We start from the raw sequence: 20828 nt of genomic DNA on the forward strand, positions 1-20828 counted from the left end.
TTCTTTGTGTTGATTGTTTGCTATGTGGTTAACCTGGCATACCACGTTGGATGTTTTATCTTCCTGAGATAAATATGCTACACTTCTATGCATTGCAACACACATTCTTGACTTGGTCCATTAGAAGAGTTCCACAGACAAGTCCAGCAAAAATATTGAAGTTTACTGCCCACATGTGTTGTGATACAATATATATTCCTGCTGCCTGTATTCTATTTTGCCATTGGCTGAATCGTTGCGTTATTCTGTAGCTTCCTTTGACGCTTCATGTCATTTCATTGGATATAGCCCATATTGTCTTCCCTATGTTCATTGGTCCATAAATGGCAACGAGTTATTCTATTTGCTAGAAGCTCAAAACCTTGATCTCGAAAGCACCCAATTGGTTCATAAACTGGGTTAGTGGTGCAACGATCATCACAGGAGGAGGAAAGTAGGTCAGTGTATTCCTACTGCCTACCACTGTTCCTATCCGCATCAGTACACATGTGCTGCCTTTCCACACGTAAGTCACATACTTTGTTATATCTTATGTAAAAGGCCTATAACATGTTTCATTTATTCAACATTTGGTATACTGTGTGCATTTCTTTACTCGTATTATGGTTTCAATTGGCTATCTAATGCCATTCCCGAGGATGTGCAGTCATCGGTTTACAGTGTAACTTTTAAAGGCACACAGTGTAATTTAATGTCGTGAAAAAAACGCGATTTGTAGGCGTCTAACCTAATTTAAAGATCTGGAATGTCCGTATGTAATTTTATTTGATTGGGAAGCTATTTTCTTCTATTTGTACATTGCGTGATTTGTCTGAACTTCCCTACCACGGGTCAGATTAAACGAGGTCATAGCTATGTTGCATAAATCAACTAGTGACGGGTAGTTGATTACCTGTTACAATCATTTGCCTTTTATAGTCCTATATAGTCATCCTTTAATTAACAGCAACAATGTTTCTCCTCTATATGAGCAATGCAAGGCAGGTGTTGGGCTGATATTGATACAATGTAATGAAAACATACTGCACTGGATTCTGTTCTGTTTCAGATTATAACAAATCAATGTGACAGTCACTAACAGATTTCTTTCCATTTGTAAACGATTTGCAGTCCATTAGGACTGTATGTTTCATTATTTAATGACCGTTGTCATTAGGCCTATATGCTCCACACATCCTAGTGCAGAATAGTCTAATAATAACCATGTATTTCTACCAAGCATAACAAATACAATTGTGTTCAATTTGAGCAAATCCTTCTGCTCATAAAAGTACACCATCAATTGCAAAATGTTGTAAAAAATAAAATAAAATAGGTAAACAATCTATATATGTGAAAGTTATATGTTGGACAAGCTATTTATAAAAAATAGTCTCAACATGCTGTCTATTCCTGACTAACAAATGGCTACAGCACACCATGCCCAGGGAATGCACAATGCAATGCTCACTTTTAGAAGGACATTACTCTGCTATTCTTAAAATCTGAAACAGCTATTCCTGAAAAAGTCAACAAGTGCATCAGTAATGTGACAGTAATAACATAGATGATGCTACATGGCTTTAATTTGACATAATATGCCATGAATGTAAATAGAGGTCAGTGGGGTCAGAGGAAATTAAATTGTGATTGCGTTGTCTTTACTAACTCATTGATGGACAATAGTAGGTCTTGTTTTTGTTTTATGAAATATTTACCTATCCGTACTGCACATTAACACGGGAAAGTGGATTTTATTGGCAACTTCATAACATTTTGGTAATCATTCTTTACTTTAGCGAGTTGCATCATGTCACATTACAGTATGTGTGGCGCTCGGTTGCTTCCACTGGAGCTGTGCAACTCGCAGTAGCTTTTATGTTGGGTACCGAAAATTACACACTTCTTGATTTTTCACTTCTATTCGGAGGTCTCTCAGTCTTTCTTCATGTTGCCCTCATCCCAATAGCCAACTTTAAGTTTCAACGGAGGGATTCAACAGCAAGCAAGGCATCGAATTTGAACACACTCCTACAGTGTATATGACCATAACCTGACCATATTCACCTGCCCTGCCAGTACGATGCTCCTCTCAGTGTTTTCACTGAGCTTTCGATAAGCCTACAGTAGCTCTCAAAGAACACGCAAAGAAATTCAAGCTGCTTTTTGCAAGTCAGGAATATTGTAAAACATGCTTGAAGCCAACAGCAAATTTGCAGAAAGAGCAGGATATGCCGAGGGAGAAATCTGACCTTGAAATTCTGTACATGTACAGTTGAAGTCGGAAGTTTACATACACCTTAGCCAAATACATTTAAACTCAGTTTTTCACAATTCCTGACATTTAATCCTAGTAAAAATTCCCTGTTTTAGGTCAGTTAGGATCACCACTTTATTTTTAGAATGTGAAATGTCAGAATAATAGTAGAGAGAATTATTTATTTCAGCTTTTATTTCTTTCATCACATTCCCAGTGGGTCAGAAGTTTACCTACACTCAATTAGTATTTGGTAGCATTGCCTTTAAATTGTTTAACTTGGGTCAAACGTTTCGGGTAGCCTTCCACAAGCTTCCCACAATAGGTTGGGTGAATTTTGTCCCATTCCTCCTGACAGAGCTGGTGTAACTGAGTCAGGCTTGTAGGCCTCCTTGCTTGCACACACTTTTTCAGTTCTGCCCACAAATTTTCTATAGGAGTTGGTGTTCTTCGGCTTGCAAGCCTTCCCCTTTTTCCTCCAAACATAACGATGGTCATTAAAGCCAAACAGTTCTATTTTTGTTTCATCAGACCAGAGGACATTTCTCCAAAAACTACAATCTTTGTCCCCATGTGCAGTTGCAAACCGTAGTCTGGCTTTTTTTGTGGCGGTTTTGGAGCAGTGGCTTCTTCCTTGCTGAGCGGCCTTTCAGGTTATGTCGATATAGGACTTACTTCTACACTTGGGTACTATTGTTTGTACAAATGAACGTGGTACCTTCAGGTGTTTGGAAATTGCTTCCAAGGATGAACCAGACTTGTGGAGGTTTGCAATATTTTTCTGAGGTCTTGGCTGATTTCTTTTGGTTTTCCCATGATGTCAAGCAAATAGGCACTGAGTTTGAATGTAGGCCTTGAAATACATCCACAGGTACACCTCCAATTGACTCAAATGATGTCAATTAGCCTATCAGAAGCTTCTAAAGCCATGACATAATTTTCTGGAATTTTCCAAGCTGTTTAAAGGCACAGTCAACTTAGTGTTTGTAAACTTCTGACCCACTGGAATTGCAATACAGTGAATTGTAAGTGAAATAATCTGTCTGTAAACAATTGTTGGAAAAAGTACTTGTGTCATGCTCAAAGTAGATGTCCTAACAGACTTGCCAAAACTATAGTTTGTGAACAAGAAATTTGTTGAATGGTGAAAAACAAGTTTTAATGACTCCAACCTAAGTGTATGTAAACTTCCGACTTCAACTGTAGGTATGGTTAAAGTGACTATGCATATATGATAAACAGAGAGTGGCAGTAGCGTAAAAGAGGGGTTGGGGGGTGGGCACACAATGTAAATAGTCTGGGTAGCCATTTGATTACCTGTTGGGGGTGAAAACTGTTGAGAAGCCTTTTTGTCCTACACTTGGCACTCCGGTACCACTTGCCATGCGGTAGTAGAGAGAACAGTCTATGACTGGTGTGGCTGGTGTCTTTGACAATTTTTAGGGCCTTCCTCTGACACCGCCTGGTGTAGAGGTCCTGGAATCCAGGCAGCTTTGCCCCAGTGATGTACTGGGCCGTACGCACTACCCCCTGTAGTGCCTTGCGGTCGGAGGCCGAGCAGTTGTCGTACCAGGCAGTGATGCAACCAGTCAGGATGCTCTTGATGTTGCAGCTGTAGAACCTTTTGAGGATCTGAGGACCCATGCCAAATCTTTTTAGTTTCCTGAGGGGGAATAGGCTTTGTCGTGCCCTCTTCACAACTGTCTTGGTGTCTTTGGACTATTCTAGTTTGTTGGTGATGTGGACACCAAGGAACTTGAAGCTCTCAACCTGCTCCACTACAGCCCCGTCAATGAGAATGGGGGCGTGCTCGGTCCTCTTTTTCCTGTAGTCCACAATCATCTCCTTAGTCTTGGTTACGTTAAGGGATAGGTTGTTATTCTGGTACCACACGGCCAGGTGTCTGACCTCCTCCCTATAGGCTGTCTCGTTGTTGTCGGTGATCAGGCATACCACTGTTGTGTCGTCTGCAAACTTAATGAGGGTGTTGGAGTCTTGCCTGGCCATGCAGTCATGGGTGAACAGGGAGTACAGGAAGGGACTAAGCACGCACCCCTGAGGGGCTCCAGTGTTGAGGATCAGTGTGGCAGATGTGTAGCTACCTACCCTCACCACCTGAGGGTGGCCCGTCAGGAAGTCCAGGATCCAGTTACAGAGGGAGGTGTTTAGTCCCAGGATCCTTAGCTTAGTGATGAGCTTTGAGGGTACTATGGTGTTGAACGCTGAGCTGTAGTCAATGAATAGCATTCTCACGTAGGTGTTCCTTTTGTCCAGGTGGGAAAGGGCAGTGTGGAGTGCAACAGAGATTGCATCATCTGTGGATCTGTTTGGGCGGTATGCAAATTGGAGTGGGTCTAGGGTTTTTGGGATAATGGTGTTGATGTGAGCCATTACCAGCCTTTCAAAGCACTTGCTGGCTACGGACGTGAGTGCTACGGGTCTGTAGTCATTTAGGCAGGTTGCCTTCGTGTTCTTAGGCACAGGGACTATGGTGGTCTGCTTGAAACATGTTGGTATTACAGACTCAATCAGGGACATGTTGAAAATGTCAGTGAAGACACCTGCCAGTTGGTCAGCACATGCCCGGAGCACACGTTCTGGTAATCCATCTGGCCACGCAGCCTTGTGAATGTTGACCTGTTTAAAGGTCTTACTCACGTCGGCTACGGAGAGCGTGATCACACAGTCGTCCGGAACAGCTGATGCTCTCATGCATGCCTCAGTGTTGCTTGCCTCGTAGCGAACATATAAATGATTTAGCTCATCTGGTAGGCTCGTGTCACTGGGCAGCTTGCGGCTGTGCTTCCCTTTGTAGTCTGTAATAGTTTGAAAGCCCTGCTACATAAGACGAGCGTCAGAGCCGGTGTAGTACGATTCAATCTTAGCCCTGTATTGACGCTTTGCTTGTTTGATGGTTCGTTGGAGGGTAGAGCAGGATTTCTTATAAGCTTCCGGGTTAGAGTCCTGCACCTTGAAAGCGGCAGCTCTACCCTTTAGCTCAAGCAAATATTTCCTGTAATCCATGGCTTCTGGTTGGGGTATGTACGTACAGTCACTGTGGGGACAACGTCCTCGATGCACTTATTGATGAAGCCAGTGACTGATGTGGTGTACTCCTCAATGCCATCGGAGGAATCCCGGAACATGTTCCAGTCTGCTTTTCCAGATCCCTGCTTTAGGTGTTAGAGGAAGGTTCATGTCACTTAACCCACCTAAGCCAATCATTTGAAGCAATAGGTTTTCTCAATCAATAGTAGAGTAATAATACAGTAATAATAATTGACAAAGTCAAAGGATGACAAGCGCAGTAGGCTAGGTAGAGCTGTAGCTGCCACCTAAACCTAGAGCTGACCGGTCAGAAATTTTGTTTTTTGTTAGACTATTGTGAATGGTTGTCCAGCTGTCTGCTTTGCCCTTTCCCTGAGGCACACACAATGCTCGTTAATCTCTTTTGCTGATTTTTTAGACCCAAAATGGTCTCATTCCCTTTGAGTTGTGCACGTGTTTTGTCCATTCTGCTGACATGCTTGATATTTCCCTCTGGAGTTGTTTATGAGAGTAGCTGAGTGCAGCTATAGGTGTAAACATTTCAAATTAAAAGAAAGCATTGCTGTTATCCATATACTCCAATGATGATATGAGCAGGAAGGTTAAAAGTCGAAACAGAAAGTTGTTCTGTTTATGGTGCGGATAAGTGTGCATGTGTGTCACTGACCTATATATAAGGGGTGTGTGTGTGGAGCCATTAGAGCACATGGTAAAAGGAAGGAGAAGTGGTCTCTTTTGTACACGTCTCCCCATGGAGCCGTGATAGTCTGGGAAACATAAACATAAATAGGCCTAGCTGTTCTGTTCCTAATTACAGGAATCACATCAGGGACTGGGCTGTCTGTTGTCCATAGTATACTGTGTGGCATTCAAAATGTTGTCCTTTGTGCAGAACTGCTGCAGTATGATTAGTCTTATAGGCATGAGATTTAGCATGGCAGTGGTGATCCCATTGCTAATACACCCTGTTGGGGCTTGGCATAGAGGAGAATCTGTGGCCATCTCCTCTACTCACACTATCTCCAGATCACCTCCCATCTGTCGCCCATCTGAGCTTTCTAAACAAGCCACTTAATCAGAGTACCACTCACTCTTACATCATAGGCCTAGTTGAGTCGCCACTCCCAGCTGGCCAGTTTGTTTTACACTGTGACCTGACCTCTTGTCCTAGCTGATCCCTCTCTTTCCTCTCCAGGTACTGTGCCTGTCGATGGATCTGTGAGAAAAAGCCCAGCTCTGACATAAGGAGGCCAGTCCACTTCCTGCACCACTCATTCGGGTATTTGGACGCACATGGTTCTGTGTGATTTCATAAGAATTGACAGCTGCTCTGAAATGAGTTCACAACCTTCATTTGAAGTGAATCACCAATGACATTTGTGAAGCATGGCTTCATGCTGTTTCACTTCAAAATGCCCACATGAGCAGTTGGCGGGTAGAACAGTTAGGGGTGGAGTAAGTTATGATCACAGTCAGTCAGTGATACATAAGCACAGTCATGCAGGAGGGTGGCTTTTTTTTTTAACATGTCTTCTAACCATCTATTCCACCAAAGCTTTAACATCTCCTTCTGTCTATCTTTCTAGCCTGGTTCTTAGAATGCTCTGTTCTGAGTAAAGGAGCCTACTGAGAAACGGACAGCTTGACTTACATAGCACACATAGGCCATGTCATTACAGGAGCCAAGCCTGAGCTTTCCAGGACGGCACACAACAGAAGGGAATTACAGACAGCCTTACAGCGCTATGATAATGCTGCTGAGTGCACAGGACACTCTGTTTCATCTGAACGTGACAGAACGATGAGATCACGCCAGGGGAGTGGCGTAAATAGGAACCCAACAGTGACATAGCATTAAGAACCTTATGAAAGGGAGAAGTTCTTGCAGGGCAGACAGTATCATAGTGCTGTGTAAGCTAACCATGCGTATCCAGCTGAGCTGACACATTGTAGATTCACCCTGACCCTGTTACACGTAGTTCTGCTTCTTCCCTACTTCTCCTCATCGGATCAAGGTTTTTGTTTCCGCACAGCTTAAATATAAACATTTTTGTCACTTAGATACCATAGAGGTCATGTGCATTAAAACATTAGAAATGATCAGAATCCATCTTAGTGATCTTCTAGTGTTGTAACATGGATGGTGTTGAGTGTTACTGAATATGTGAATGCCATGGGGATGGTAAAATGATACTAAAGTATTTTCATTAGACTGATGAGCAGTGGAGTGGTGGTGTGAGGAGAGTTGTGACCTGCATGCTATCAGTGGGTTATGTGTAGCAGAAAAGGTTCCCTAATTGGCAAGCATTCAAGAAGTTCCTGCACCACTGTATCCGGGCAACCAGAGATTTGTCACAACTAGCTAAGCTGACCTTAAAATAGGGTTTCCTTTTTCTCCTTTTTTTGTCAGTACGAGTGAGAGCTTTTGTGTTTGAGTATACACTGAGCATACCAAACATTATGAACACCTTCCTAATATTGAGTTGCACCCCCCCTTGCCCCCAGAACAGCCTCAGTTTGGACTCTACAAGGTTTCGAAAGCGTTCCACCGGGATGCTGGCCTGTGTTGACTCCAATGCTTTCCACAGTTGGTGGTGGATCATTCTTGATACCCACAGGAAACTATTGAACATGAAAACCCAGCAGTGTTGCAGTTCTTGGCACAAACCGGTGCGCCTGGCACCTACTACCATACCCCGTTCAAAGGCACTTACATTTTTTGTCTTGACCATTCAACCTCTGAATGGCACACATACACAATCCATGTCTCAATTGTCTCAAAGCTTAAAAATCCTTCTTTAACCTGTCAACTCCCCATCTACACTGATTTAAAGTGGAATTAACAAGTGACAATCAATCATAGCTTTCACCTGGATTCACCTGGTAAGTTAATGTCATGGAAAGAGCAGGTGTTTTTAATGTTTTGTAGGTGTTTGTAGGTGTAGGTGTAGTGTAGGTGTTTTAGCCTTCCTTTCCAGAGTGAAGGGTCAGGTTGTAGTGTAGTTGTCTATGGTGACGGTGACAATAACAAAGTTCCTGGCTGCAGGCAAGAAATTATGGGGTGTAATTATGGTTTGGTTCGATGTAATCACACTCTGAAACTGTCACATCATACGGATAGGGAAAAAGAGCTGGGGAAAAATAGGTCAGTGGAGAATCTAATTACAATGAAAAGACTTTAAGGCACAGTGGAGCAGAGCATTAGTTTTGGTCTGATTACAGGAGCAGGACAAGCCACTGTGACCTGAGGTCTTTTTAAGGTATTTTTGTGCAACCTGGTCTCAGAGCATTTCGTATTATTCTGTATGTAAATCCGAGACACTCCATTTAGTATGAAATGTTAAGTTTCGTATGGTATGTATTAATTTGTGGATGTCCATCACCCATTCGTAGGATATGTTACAAATTACAATTTGTATTATATGTTACAAATTTGTGAAACGTGCAATATGTTACGAATTTTCAAAACGAACAATATGTTAACGAAATTGCAAAACGCATGATATGTTACAAATTCTAGCAAGGTGGCTAACTTTAGCTAGGCTAGGGGTTAGGGTTAAGGTTAGGAGTTAGGCTAGGGTTAGGGGCAGGGTTAGCTAACATACTGTAACGACCCTGGGTTTATAAGCGCGGAAATCGACTCTGCCGCTCGAGCATGCTTTTGCGGCACAGTCGATAGCGCGCCGGACCTCGGGCTAGAAGGTCGAAGGTTCCAGACCTGCTCCCTGCTGTTTCATTACATTGGTGTCAGAAGTGATCGGACCTTGCATCCACGACAGTGTGTGTGCTTGGCAGGTGAGTGCGTTCCTGTAAGACGTAGAGTCGCAAGCTAGTGCGAGGACGCGCTCTTTGAAAGGAGGGAGTAGTGTAACGACCCTTGGTTTATAAGCGTGGAAATCGACTCTGCCGCTTGAGCATGCTTTTGCGGCACAGTCGATAGCGCGCTGGACCTCGGGCTAGAAGGTCAAGGGTTCGAGACCTGCTCCCTGCTGTTTCATTACAATACTAGTTGCAAAGTAGCTAAAAAGTAGTAAGTAGTTGAAAATTAGCTAATTAGCTAAAATGTTAAAGTTGTTAGATGTGGGTTGCTAGATGTTCACGTTATATTTTAGTTTTTGCATTAAGTAACCTTACCATACCAAACGTAACATATCATACTCATTTGAGTGTACCAGATTGACATTTACTGTAAATCTGAAAGTGCTAGCAGCATTAGGTTATTTACAAAGTCTAGGAAACATGCCATTTGTGAGGGTAAGGCTTGGTAATGTGACCAAAATATCATATCACAGTATTTTCCCATTTTTTTACGGTATGGCGGTATTTGATAGTATTTTATTTTTCTCAATAATAAAGGTTGAAAATAGGTTTTATAAGTAGTGGATGACCCTAGGATGGCAAAAAAGTAATTTTAAGTGGTTTAAATGGTATTTTTCTCTCCTGACTGTTTTATACTCAAACAAACTAGGACAAAACTGACAGTGTAGTTTATTTAGCACTGTATCCAAATGTAAAAATCCATACCGGTATACCTTAAAATATGATATATCGCCCAGCCCTATGTGAGGTTAAGGTCATCTATCGAGGCAAATTGACCAGGATTACAATGTTACAAGGACGTTGTGCAGGAAACTACAAGGAGCACCAAGTGATGGGTTAGCAGAGGAGACTCATTTAATCTATCTAAGTGAGGTTAGGAAAAGGCCATATTACTGATTGGATTATATAAACAGTGATCAATGTAGATATGGGTTTCTTCATGAAATGTGACTCCTCTTCCTCTGTAACATTGGCATTGTTTTATCTGAATTAGCCTTTACATTAAGGACTAATCTCACTAAATTATGTCTCTGACTGACACCTAGGTTTATGTAGCATATGCTGCATTATGTTATGGACACTATTCCCAAGCATCCGTTTTTAATAATCCAATGTTTTCATTGACGACAAAATCAATTCTACGCACATCATTCTTCTGGTTCATTGTTGCTGGAGGTAAAGCGAATGATGCCTCTCAAAGATACTCTTGATTGTTGCCTTAGAGAGAGAGAGAGAGAGACTTGAGCCTCTGCTATAGCTTTCACCTTATGTAAGACCTTATCATTTCTATCTCAAACCATAGAGATATGAATCGGTCCTCTTACATCACCTTTACTGAACGGGCCATCTACGGTATACGTCAGCACAAAGTCCAGGTTATACGGCAGCTGCTCAGGTTCAGAGCGCTTTGTTATATGATGCTGCTGTGGTTTCCTCATGCCTTGTATATAAAGAGGACGTCTGACTCTTCACTGACTTGCCTTTCAGATCTGGGTCACTGCTGGAAAGAAACTGAGTGAGATGTTTTGAGGATAACCGGCCTAATGAATATTTGTGGTGAGTGTCACACCCTCTTTAAAACAACCACCATTTATTTAACTTTTTGATCAATTGTCTTTATCTAGGAATTTAGATTTTTATATCTATAGTGTTCTTTCATAGAAGTCGCTTTCACATCAACCAACCTTTTTTTGTCTGTTATGGAGCATAATAAGTGCTGACATCAGTGTGTTTTCTCTCTAAAGGTGATCTAATGGCAGACCAAAGAATGGACATTTCCTCCACGATGAACGAGTTCTTGTCACCCGGCTCCACTGATCTAATCAGCTCGATCAGCACACCCGGCATGGACTTCACACGCAAGAGAAAAAGCAGCACCACAGACTACCAGTAAGCCTGACTTCAAAACTGCTTATAGACTTTGTCCTACTTGCCACCTGAAGATAGTACATGTGCCAATCATCTTTATTATATTAATGTCATGTTAGGTCTGGTTTAGTGAGATCACATTTTTCTGTTTGTCATTTATGCCATTTTCTGACAGATGTGTATGTTTGCATGGCAGCTTTTTGATTAACTATATGGAAATATTTTCTTACTGTGTGTCAAAGGTTTCCACTTAAAGTTGACAAGATAACTACCTACCTAGAAATGAACAACCAATTAGGAACAAATGGTAGCATAACCTTGATTTAGATTAGATCAGAATAACCAGCATACTTCATTTGAATTGTAATATACAAACTTCCTTGCTTTCACAGAATTGATGACTTTTCTTTTGAGTAAGTATCAAATCAAATTATGCATGTTAAAGTACATTTGTAGTAAATGAGCCAATCCCGTGTTAGATTAGTTGGCCCTCTGTGATCCTTGTTTGGTCGGGATTGGCCTCTTCTTTGATCAAACTATACAAACTGGTCTAGCGTTTACCCCTAGAAATAGAGGTTAGACACTAATGTGTTCTCCATATCAGTTAGATGTTGTGAAATTCCTCATCCCTAATTTAGGTCAATCAAAATGAATGCGCTATGGTGATCAGTACCCTGAGAGTGACTGGTCAGTTAGTATGTACACTATGGATCGCTGTGAATATGGGAGAGCCAGTCATGCTATAGTGTAGATTTGAATAGCTAGAATTAGGATAAGCATCAAAGCACGAAGGGGTGCTGCAGTAACAATCTTGAAGCACCAAGAAAGTATTACAGTTGTGTTAAAAAATGTATTTGCTGGTATTTAGTTTGATCAGGCCTTCGTTTAATAGAGAGGGCACCCTGATTTGATGTATGATGTATAATGGATGATGGATGATACATTATATTGTTGTCTGTAGCTCATTTACTAAAGGCACAGATTTGTTTTTACCTCACTTAGTGAGACTTAAGACAACAACTCTGTGTGAATACCTTTGGGTAAATTTTGTAGAGCCAGTCATATTTGAAATCATCTTAATTTGAGGCTGTTGAATGCTATTATAGTATGGAGTCGGCGAGTCTTGAAGTGGCACAGGATATGTAATGGGTCATGGCTTAATTTCTCTTTTGTGGTTTGTGAAAGGACAGTAAGGCTGAGTGGGATGACAGAGTAGGAGTTCAGCTGTGAACAATATCAGAGGCACAAGGTCTTTTGCCAGAATCCACACTAAGAAAGGTCTCAAAGAAACCAGGTTCCTAATTCTGTAGGGACATTTCTAATAACTATTCATATAGCTTCTACCAAAGATGGTAAGAACATATTTGAGTGGCTTGCATTAGTAATGTTGATGTTTCATGTGAATCAAAGGCTCTCCATGTTTTTTTTATTATAAACATTTCAAACGACTTCTCACTTTAGTGTTTTGCTTTATTCATACTTACATTGCATACTGTAACATCATTATTTAATATTTGTTGTAAATTAATAGTTTTACTATATTTCTTTGTACTAATGTTATTGCTTCTCGTCAAAGGGATAGCATGGACACAGACAATGATAGACTTGGTGATCATCAAGGCCGGATAAAAAATGCCAGGTAACCAAATGTTTCTATCTTGCGTAGGATGACATAAAAATCTATGGAATAAAAATCTTTGTATTTATATTAGAGATTAGTCATGTTTCTGTAAATATTGACAGACTATGGATGTGTTGATTCGTTTGTCTGCATTAAATGCTCTTTGTATTGTTTGGATGGCAGGGAGGCCCACAGTCAGATTGAGAAGAGACGCAGGGACAAGATGAACAGCTTCATAGACGAGCTGGCCGCACTAGTGCCTACATGCAACGCTATGTCCCGTAAACTGGACAAACTAACAGTCCTGCGCATGGCTGTCCAGCACATGAAGACCTTAAGAGGTGAGGCGAGAAGGATTTTAATAGGACTGCTGCCAGAACAGTACAATGATGACAACCACCACCATGCAGCTGATCAATAAAGTACATCAGAGAAATACAAATTACATATTGATTCAGTTGTCTTACATATGAGTTTTTTCTGAATCACAGGTGCTGCTAACCCCTACACTGAAGCTATCTACAAACCAGCCTTCCTGTCAGACGACGAACTGAAGCACTTAATACTGAGGGTGAGTGTCCTTACCTCCATAGACTGTATGGTGTCCTCAGAGTGCGTTTCATGATGAGTATGCATGTGACTCAGTATTTCTCTTTCTCTCTCATCTCCCCTCTTCCTCTCCTCCACAGGCATCTGATGGCTTTCTGTTTGTTGTTGGCTGCGATCGAGGGAAGATACTGTTTGTTTCGGAGACAGTATACAAAATTCTAAACTTCAGCCAAGTACGTCCTCTCCAATATGTTGCTGTTTTTTCAATAAATGGTGGTACTGTAGTCATTTTTACCCTTATGAGCTATCCTGATGACATGAATATAACATTTATTTATTATTATTAACCTGGTATTACTTTACAGACATTTACATTTTAGTTGTTTAGCAGACACTCTAATCCAGAGTGATTTACAGTTAGTGCATTCATCTTAAGATAAGTAGCTAAGACAACTACATCTCAGTCAGTAAATTTTTCCACAATAAAGTAGCTATCAGGAAAGTCGGTGCTAGTTGGAAAAAGTCAAGTACAAGTGTTAGTTCATGAAAGGCAAGTGTGTTAATTATTTTCTATTTTTTTATGGGCCTCATTTATGTAACGTGGTCTTATCTTACGGAACTCTCTCCCTCTCTGTGCAGAATGACCTGATTGGCCAGAGCCTATTTGATTACCTGCATCCTAAAGACATTGCCAAAGTCAAGGAGCAGCTGTCCTCATCGGACACGGCGCCGCGGGAGCGCCTCATCGATTCCAAAAGTAATGCATCCTGGCCTCTAGTTACCAGCCTTTCTTATAGTGCCCGGGGGGTGGAGCACAAGGAAAGCAGGGACACAGTGTATCTGATAGAGTAGAAGAGCAGACTGTAATCAGTGTCATCAGCCTGCTGTCCCCTACACAGCTAGCACAGTGACACACCCCTCAATGTATCCCCCTGTACCGTGTGTTCCTCATTATTTAAATGTCAGAAGCTAAATGTAGGGTAGTGCTATTTTTACATTAAGCCATGCTGGGTTTAGGGTAAAAATAAACAGTCAAACAATTTCTGTAAATTCAGCAAAAAAATTGTAATAGCAAATTATGTATTGTAGCTTTATTTGCCAGAGTATGACTTGATACAGTATATATTTATAAAGGATCATGGTGATACTGTTCCTGTTGTTGCAGCATAAATGAAATGCTATGTTGTGTCTGGTCCTCAGCTGGCCTTCCAGTAAAGACAGACATCACCCCCGGCCCATCCAGACTTTGCTCTGGAGCCAGGCGATCCTTCTTCTGCAGGATGAATTGCAATCGGCCCCTCATCAAAATGGAGGACAAGGACTTTCCTTCCACCTGCTCCAAGAAGAAAGGTACTTTAGCCTCCTATCTTTTCCTTACGTAACTTGCTTAAGGGTGTTTTTTCATCTCCTGTGATTCATTTTAGTTAACAGTTCATTTGGTTTCGTACCAATAGACTACTTACTCATTGATGTTAGTGATAGCTCCAGAGTAGAACTAGATGATGATGATACATTCCCTATATCCACAGCTGACCGTAAGAGCTTCTGCACAATACACAGTACTGGCTATCTGAAGAGCTGGCCGCCCACCAAGATGGGTCTGGATGACGACAATGAACCAGACAATGAGGGCTGCAACCTCAGTTGTCTGGTGGCCATTGGACGGCTGCATCCCCACATTGTCCCTCAGCCAATGAACAATGAGATCCGTGTCAAGCCCACTGAGTATGTCTCGCGCCATGCCATCGACGGGAAGTTTGTCTTTGTTGATCAGAGGTGAGAGATGTTTTATGGCATGCAGGCAGACATACAAACATGTAGCAAAAGACATGCCAGTTGGCCCATACACAGTGATGTCCTGACACCTGGCTGGACCTCGTGGGTAGTACAGAGCTGGATTTACTGTGGAGTGACAGCTTATGTGTGAGTGAGGTTTTAGTCAATGTCCAAATATAGCATCAGCAACATGTTCCAGATGGAGGTGTAATGGAGGCCCAGAGGGCAGACAGAATTCAGAGTAGATATGTTGACAAAAAATACTCCACTGCCCCCTGACAAAACAATCCCACAACCTCGCCGCGTCACTAATACTATTGGGTACACTGGGAATTTCTAGATAATGTCACTGGGTGCTATGTGATTGTCATAGGGCTGGGCGATATGGACAAAATATCAAAATATTTCCACACTCAGCATGATATTGGCAAAACATATATTCTAGCTAGCCAACATATTCTTTACCATCCCACTGCTACTGTTCTAGATGACTGTTGTGAATATACTAGTAGACAAGGCAGTGGTTTTGGTTGGACAGTTGGAAAGCTTGTTGATGAGAGTGGTTGGAGGGAGTTCGAGGTTGGCCCTTCTGTGGTGATAGGGGATGGTCCTCTATGGTTACTCCCAGATCCTGTTATCGATCTAACCTTGGTAGAAAAAAGGAATGATTGGTCAAAAGTCAGTGATATAGGGACACTGGTTCACAATTACATTGGTAGATGTTGTTATGCATTTTTACCACTTTTCACAGGTGGATCCAAGGACCCAGATAGTGGGCGCACAGGAGCAGGCATTTACGTTCCTGAATTTGATGTGCAGATATGTAGAAGACTAAACTGTCAGCATACTCAGTTGAACTGTTGGCGATAGTAGTTACCCTCCAGTGGGTGGAGGACGTACAACCTGTCAGAATGATAGTATGCTTAGATTCCCTGTTTGTATTGAATAGTTTATTGTCAGGCAAATATAATAGAAGTGACCTACTATTGGAGGTATTATTGCTATTATGGAGAATTGAGAGACTGGTTGTAGTAGTTAGATTCTGCTGGGACCCAGCCCATTCGGGTGTGGAAGGGAATTAAATTGTAGACCAGTTGGCCAAAAGAGCTTCAAAACTAGATATAATTGATATTAATGTTCCACTGGGTAGAGGTGAGGCCAAATGTAAGATGAGAGTCATTTTGATAGATGTGTGGCAGAAGAGATGGGACTCTGAGCCCAAGGGCATTTATATGCCCCCCAAAGAAGGTTGGTGGACCAAGATTCCAAGGTCAGATTAGTAAGGGGTGGTGTTTGCTCGATTGTGCCTAGGACAATGTACATTGAACTCGTCATTACATCTGGTTGGCAAGTATGTGAATGGTTTGTGTCTGAAGTGTATGGTCGATGAAATGATGGCGTATGTGTTTTTATATTGTTGTAAGGATGTTGAAGAGAGGGAAAGATTGAAGTGTAAGTTTATTGAGGTTGGACGGGAATTTGGGGATGGGGGAGGGTCTTTTAGAAGTTAGTAGGGCTCTTTTTTATTTTCTCAGAAGTACTGAGTTAGGTTGGAGGATTTAGAAATGTGGCGCTAATGTTGTAAACCGTGATTGACCAAACACTCCAGCATAGTAGGTGGCGGCATGCACCTTTAACGTTTGTTTGCGGACCCGCCATTATATCATAGAAGCCAACATATTCATACTTTGCCTATTCCTCTCTGATAAGATACCATTGCACAAGATGCTTATCTTGGCTTACACCGGCATTGGCACCAGGCAGTGTTAGCTAACTAGATAAGTTTGCTCTGACTCTTAGTACATTTAGCAAGCTAGCCACTAGCCAGCTAACTAGCGATAAGCATTAACGGCTAACACAAATTATTTTAGCAACACCTTGCTAAGAAAAGACAAACTAGCAAACAGTCGTTTGCAGACAGTAAGATACACAAACGAATAGAGTAATAATAGGACGCTTCTGGAAAGTAGCATGTCACCAACATTGTTGTATCCATCTGACCATGCGGAGTGAACGGCAAGAAAGTGCTTGTGACTCTATGGTCGAGCAACTGCTCTCTTCTTGAGTGACAGGGCAGGGCTTGGTGTGGTTAGCGGCATGCAGCAGGAGAGGGAGAGATGACTCAAGAAGAAAACGGAGTAAACCATAACAGACATTACACACGCCAGAGTTGCGTATTACATTTAACAAACCAAACATTGAAATACCGTTATAGAAGTTAAAGTAAAAACTGAAACCGGTCCATGCATCAATACCGGTATATAGTCAAATACGGTATACTGCCCAGCCCTAGATTGTCATGGCATTGATTATGATCAAGCAAGCAAAGCACGGGGGAGAATATTATTTTATTTGCATACAATAAAAAAAGATGTGGGCTAGACTTATCTTAAAAATGTCTTAAATAACACTGGCCTGCTTTGAATGCCAGGACTTGTGTTTAATAATGTTCTCTTTTGTAGGGCCACTGCCATTTTGGCTTATCTACCCCAAGAGTTGCTGGGTACATCGTTTTATGAATACTTTCATCAAGATGACATAGGGCACCTTGCGGAATGTCATAGACAAGGTATGTATCAGATTGAACAAGGACACCAATATAACACCAAAGATCAATGTTTTAGACTCTGTGATACATCCCTGAATCTCAGGCCATACATGAGTAATATTGTAATGTCTGGTAATTTTGTCATAAAAAGTGTATTGTGCTAATAAGCCTGTCACATAGCGAGTAGACTGTGATATGAATTAATCTAGAACGTGGCAGGCTACCATTTGGCATGTCACAGAGGCCAAGTGTGCAGATATCATACCTTATTGAGCTCACCCCCTGGCTGCCGCCTCTGTTCTCAGTGCTCCAGATGAGGGAGAAGATCAATACAAACTGCTACAAGTTCAAAATAAAAGACGGCTCCTTTATCACGCTGAGGAGTTGCTGGTTCAGTTTTATGAACCCTTGGACCAAAGAGGTGGAGTACATTGTCTCCACCAACACTGTCGTCTGGTAAGTAGCTACACATCTGTTTCTGCTAGGACTTTCTTCCATAGCCCCCATTTAACTAGTCAATGCATAATATTACACTGTATTCATTGTATTAGGGTCATATCCTAATAAAGTCAGCTAATAAATGTAAGATTTCAAACAGCTGATTACAATGCCTACTGTGTCAAAGTTGTTTTATCACCACCACTATTGTTTCAACATGAAATCAATGTCCAACTCATATAGCTAACTGGCTTGCCTCAGAAAACAAAGCATGTATTATTGGAACTCTTGCATATTTATTACTGTGTAGAGCTGTTGGGCTATCTATGCAATGGATGTTAATAAGCTGCCCAATGAGGTGTGAAGTAATGAGCATGCTCAGTGATGATGCTCACTCTCTTCTCTCTCCCTTTCTGTCTCACAGCGGCAGCGTGCCTGAAGGATCTGATGGCATCTATCCTCAGCTCGCCGCCTCCCCCCAGAGCATGGATAGTGTACTCACAGACGGTAAGCCTGCCCTCCTGCTGTGCTCTCACACAGCAGTTCACCCGCTTGGATGAAGTGTGACTGTACTTTGATGAGTTGACATACATTTCTTTTGTGCCTGGCATGACTCTGACTAAGTAATTGTTTTGTTTTCCGAAATGTGACTGAGCTTTTGCGTTTGTTGGTTGTAGGAACCGGGAAGCGGGCCCTTCAGACTGTGCCTGGCATCCCCGGTGGCACAAGGGCAGGGGCGGGAAAGATCGGCCGGATAATCGCAGAGGAGGTGATGGAGATCCAGAGGTGAGAGGAACCATGTGGATTGTGTTACGATTGTCTTGTCAGACAGAAATTGACATGTCTGTATTGTCATAACTATACCATGGTCATTGACCCCCAGTGCATAATGGAAATGTCTGTGTGTGACTGAGACTGTATGGGGCTGTCTCCTGCTGTTTTTACCCTGGGTTTTTACTCTTCCAGGATAAGAGGCTCCTCGCCCTCCAGCTGTGGCTCCAGTCCTCACAACTTCACCAGCACTCCACCCCCAGACATGTCATTCCCAGGGGGAAAGAAGGTAAGAGCTCCCACCTGTCCTTCCCATTCTCCTCCACTTCAACCCCTCCCATCTGGGAGGAAGTCTGCTATTCACTCCACTGCTCATCCATGTGAAGTCAGTAATTAGCACATCTGGTGGATATTTTTAGTGTCTGTTGGTGGCTCATACTTGAGGATGCAATGGTGATTCCTGAATGTCAATTCTGTCTTGATTCTCTCACAGATACAGAACAGTGGAACCCCAGAACATCCCTCAGCAGGGCTGATACCGGGACCAGACTCCATAGGCTATCCATACTCCAACAACTCCAATCTAAGTATGTATTTTTCCCCGCTCTGAAATCTAATCTCGATTACAGTTAATGAAACTATCCACATAAAATCTTAAATATTTAACCCTTGTCCTGACCCTATTTAGGTGATAACTCTCACATTGGCATTGACATCATGGATGAGCCAGGCTCCAGTAGCCCGAGTAATGACGAGGCAGCCATGGCTGTGATCATGAGCCTTCTGGAGGCAGATGCAGGGCTGGGAGGCCCAGTGGACTTCAGTGACCTGCCCTGGCCACTGTGAGGACTGTCAGGCTAGGCAAGGCCTCCTAAATGAGCTGAACATGGTGGAGAAGGGGCTGGGTGTTACAGTATTCACATTATGTCAGTTTGTGACAAGTACCAGAGAGCGATATCAACAGGGCTAATGTGACTGTAGCCTCACAGTAAGGCTGAATGCAGGCGGGCCCTGAAAAGGAAGGAATACTAGGCCTGGGGTCGGTCATGGTGTACAGTCCGCCTCAGGAAAAGTGAATCTGCCTCATTACTCATGTAGTATTATTGTACCAGTTATCTGGGTTTTCTATGTCCATTCATCCTCACAGGCATTGAACCCAGCTCTTTTATAATGGCATACGTTTGTTTTTTTGTTTTTACACTACAAAAAACATGTTAATATTTCTAAAGAAAATTGTATCATACATGTTTATTCTAATTTTCTCGAAATATATATATATATATATGTGTATTGTGTCAGCAGTGAATTCTTTTTAAAACAAAACTTACTCTCTATTGCTTATTTACATTTTCTAAAATACGAAACAGGGCGGTCTGTATTAAGTTACCATCCAGTGGCATAACACTGCTAAATCAACTGTAGGGATTTTACATTGTTGCTACAATGTGGAAATCCAAGGTACTTTGCTACAATATGTTGAATGTGGAAATACAGTGAGTAATGTTTGCTTGCCAACAATAGATGAAATGACAAAATCACAGACAAGTTCCTGTGCCAGAGTTGCTAGGAGACTGGTTGGTATTGTCCACACTACTTGTGATGTTTGCATATTGTGGGGGCACACCATTTCTCATCACCTACTCACCTTCCTGGACCACCTCGCTGCCAGCGGCGTCCACCCACACACAGGATGTGCTTTACTACTGACCCCCGGGAAATATTGTTGTTCCCTAGCAACAGGCAGACTATCCAAATGACCCATAAAAGGAAAACTTTCCTCCTCAACTCAAACCACAATTGCAGGCTAGGTATTGCACATATTAGGCTACTTTTTGAACTTTCAGTTTGAAAGTGTAGGGGCTCTATTGAAATCTGTATCGCTGAAGCGTTACAGATTGCGCAATAGAAATGTAAAGGAGATTTCTAATTGATGCAGCGTTTACCATGAATAGTCTCTACTAATGCAGCAACATTGCCTTTAAATTTCAATCATGCTGTAAAGCTGAACTTTCACAATACAGATTGAATAGAGCCCTAGGTTAGGAAGTCAAGTCACAGAAATGATTAACAAATGGTTTAAAAATATCCTATTACAGGGATCATCAACTAGACTCAGCCTCGGGCAGATGTTTTTGTGAGTGGATGGTCGGGGG

The 20828-nt window shown here is 42.0% G+C and overlaps 1 protein-coding gene across 3 annotated transcripts; it reads left to right on the forward strand.

The window, feature by feature from the left end:
• Nucleotides 1–426: 426 nt before the first annotated feature.
• LOC120025209 (aryl hydrocarbon receptor nuclear translocator-like protein 1) lies at nucleotides 427–19963 on the forward strand. 3 transcript variants are annotated; one of them, XM_038969676.1, is made up of 19 exons: nucleotides 428–505; nucleotides 6480–6563; nucleotides 10592–10660; nucleotides 10849–10993; nucleotides 11365–11385; nucleotides 12549–12611; nucleotides 12777–12934; nucleotides 13085–13164; nucleotides 13283–13375; nucleotides 13782–13899; nucleotides 14343–14492; nucleotides 14672–14918; nucleotides 17381–17487; nucleotides 17772–17922; nucleotides 18329–18411; nucleotides 18582–18690; nucleotides 18871–18964; nucleotides 19169–19262; nucleotides 19364–19963. In XM_038969676.1, exons 3-19 carry the CDS (start codon nucleotides 10648–10650, stop codon nucleotides 19519–19521), a joined length of 1884 nt encoding a protein of 627 aa, XP_038825604.1. In that variant the 5' UTR covers nucleotides 428–505; nucleotides 6480–6563; nucleotides 10592–10647; the 3' UTR covers nucleotides 19522–19963. The 3 variants fall into 3 exon arrangements, with proteins under 3 accessions (XP_038825605.1, XP_038825604.1, XP_038825606.1); XM_038969677.1 differs by lacking the exon at nucleotides 6480–6563 and having other exon boundaries at nucleotides 427–505; XM_038969678.1 differs by lacking the exon at nucleotides 11365–11385.
• Nucleotides 19964–20828: the final 865 nt, after the last annotated feature.

Source organism: Salvelinus namaycush, chromosome 30 (genome assembly GCF_016432855.1).
Source record: "Salvelinus namaycush isolate Seneca chromosome 30, SaNama_1.0, whole genome shotgun sequence".
Classification (NCBI taxonomy): Eukaryota; Metazoa; Chordata; class Actinopteri; order Salmoniformes; family Salmonidae; genus Salvelinus; species Salvelinus namaycush.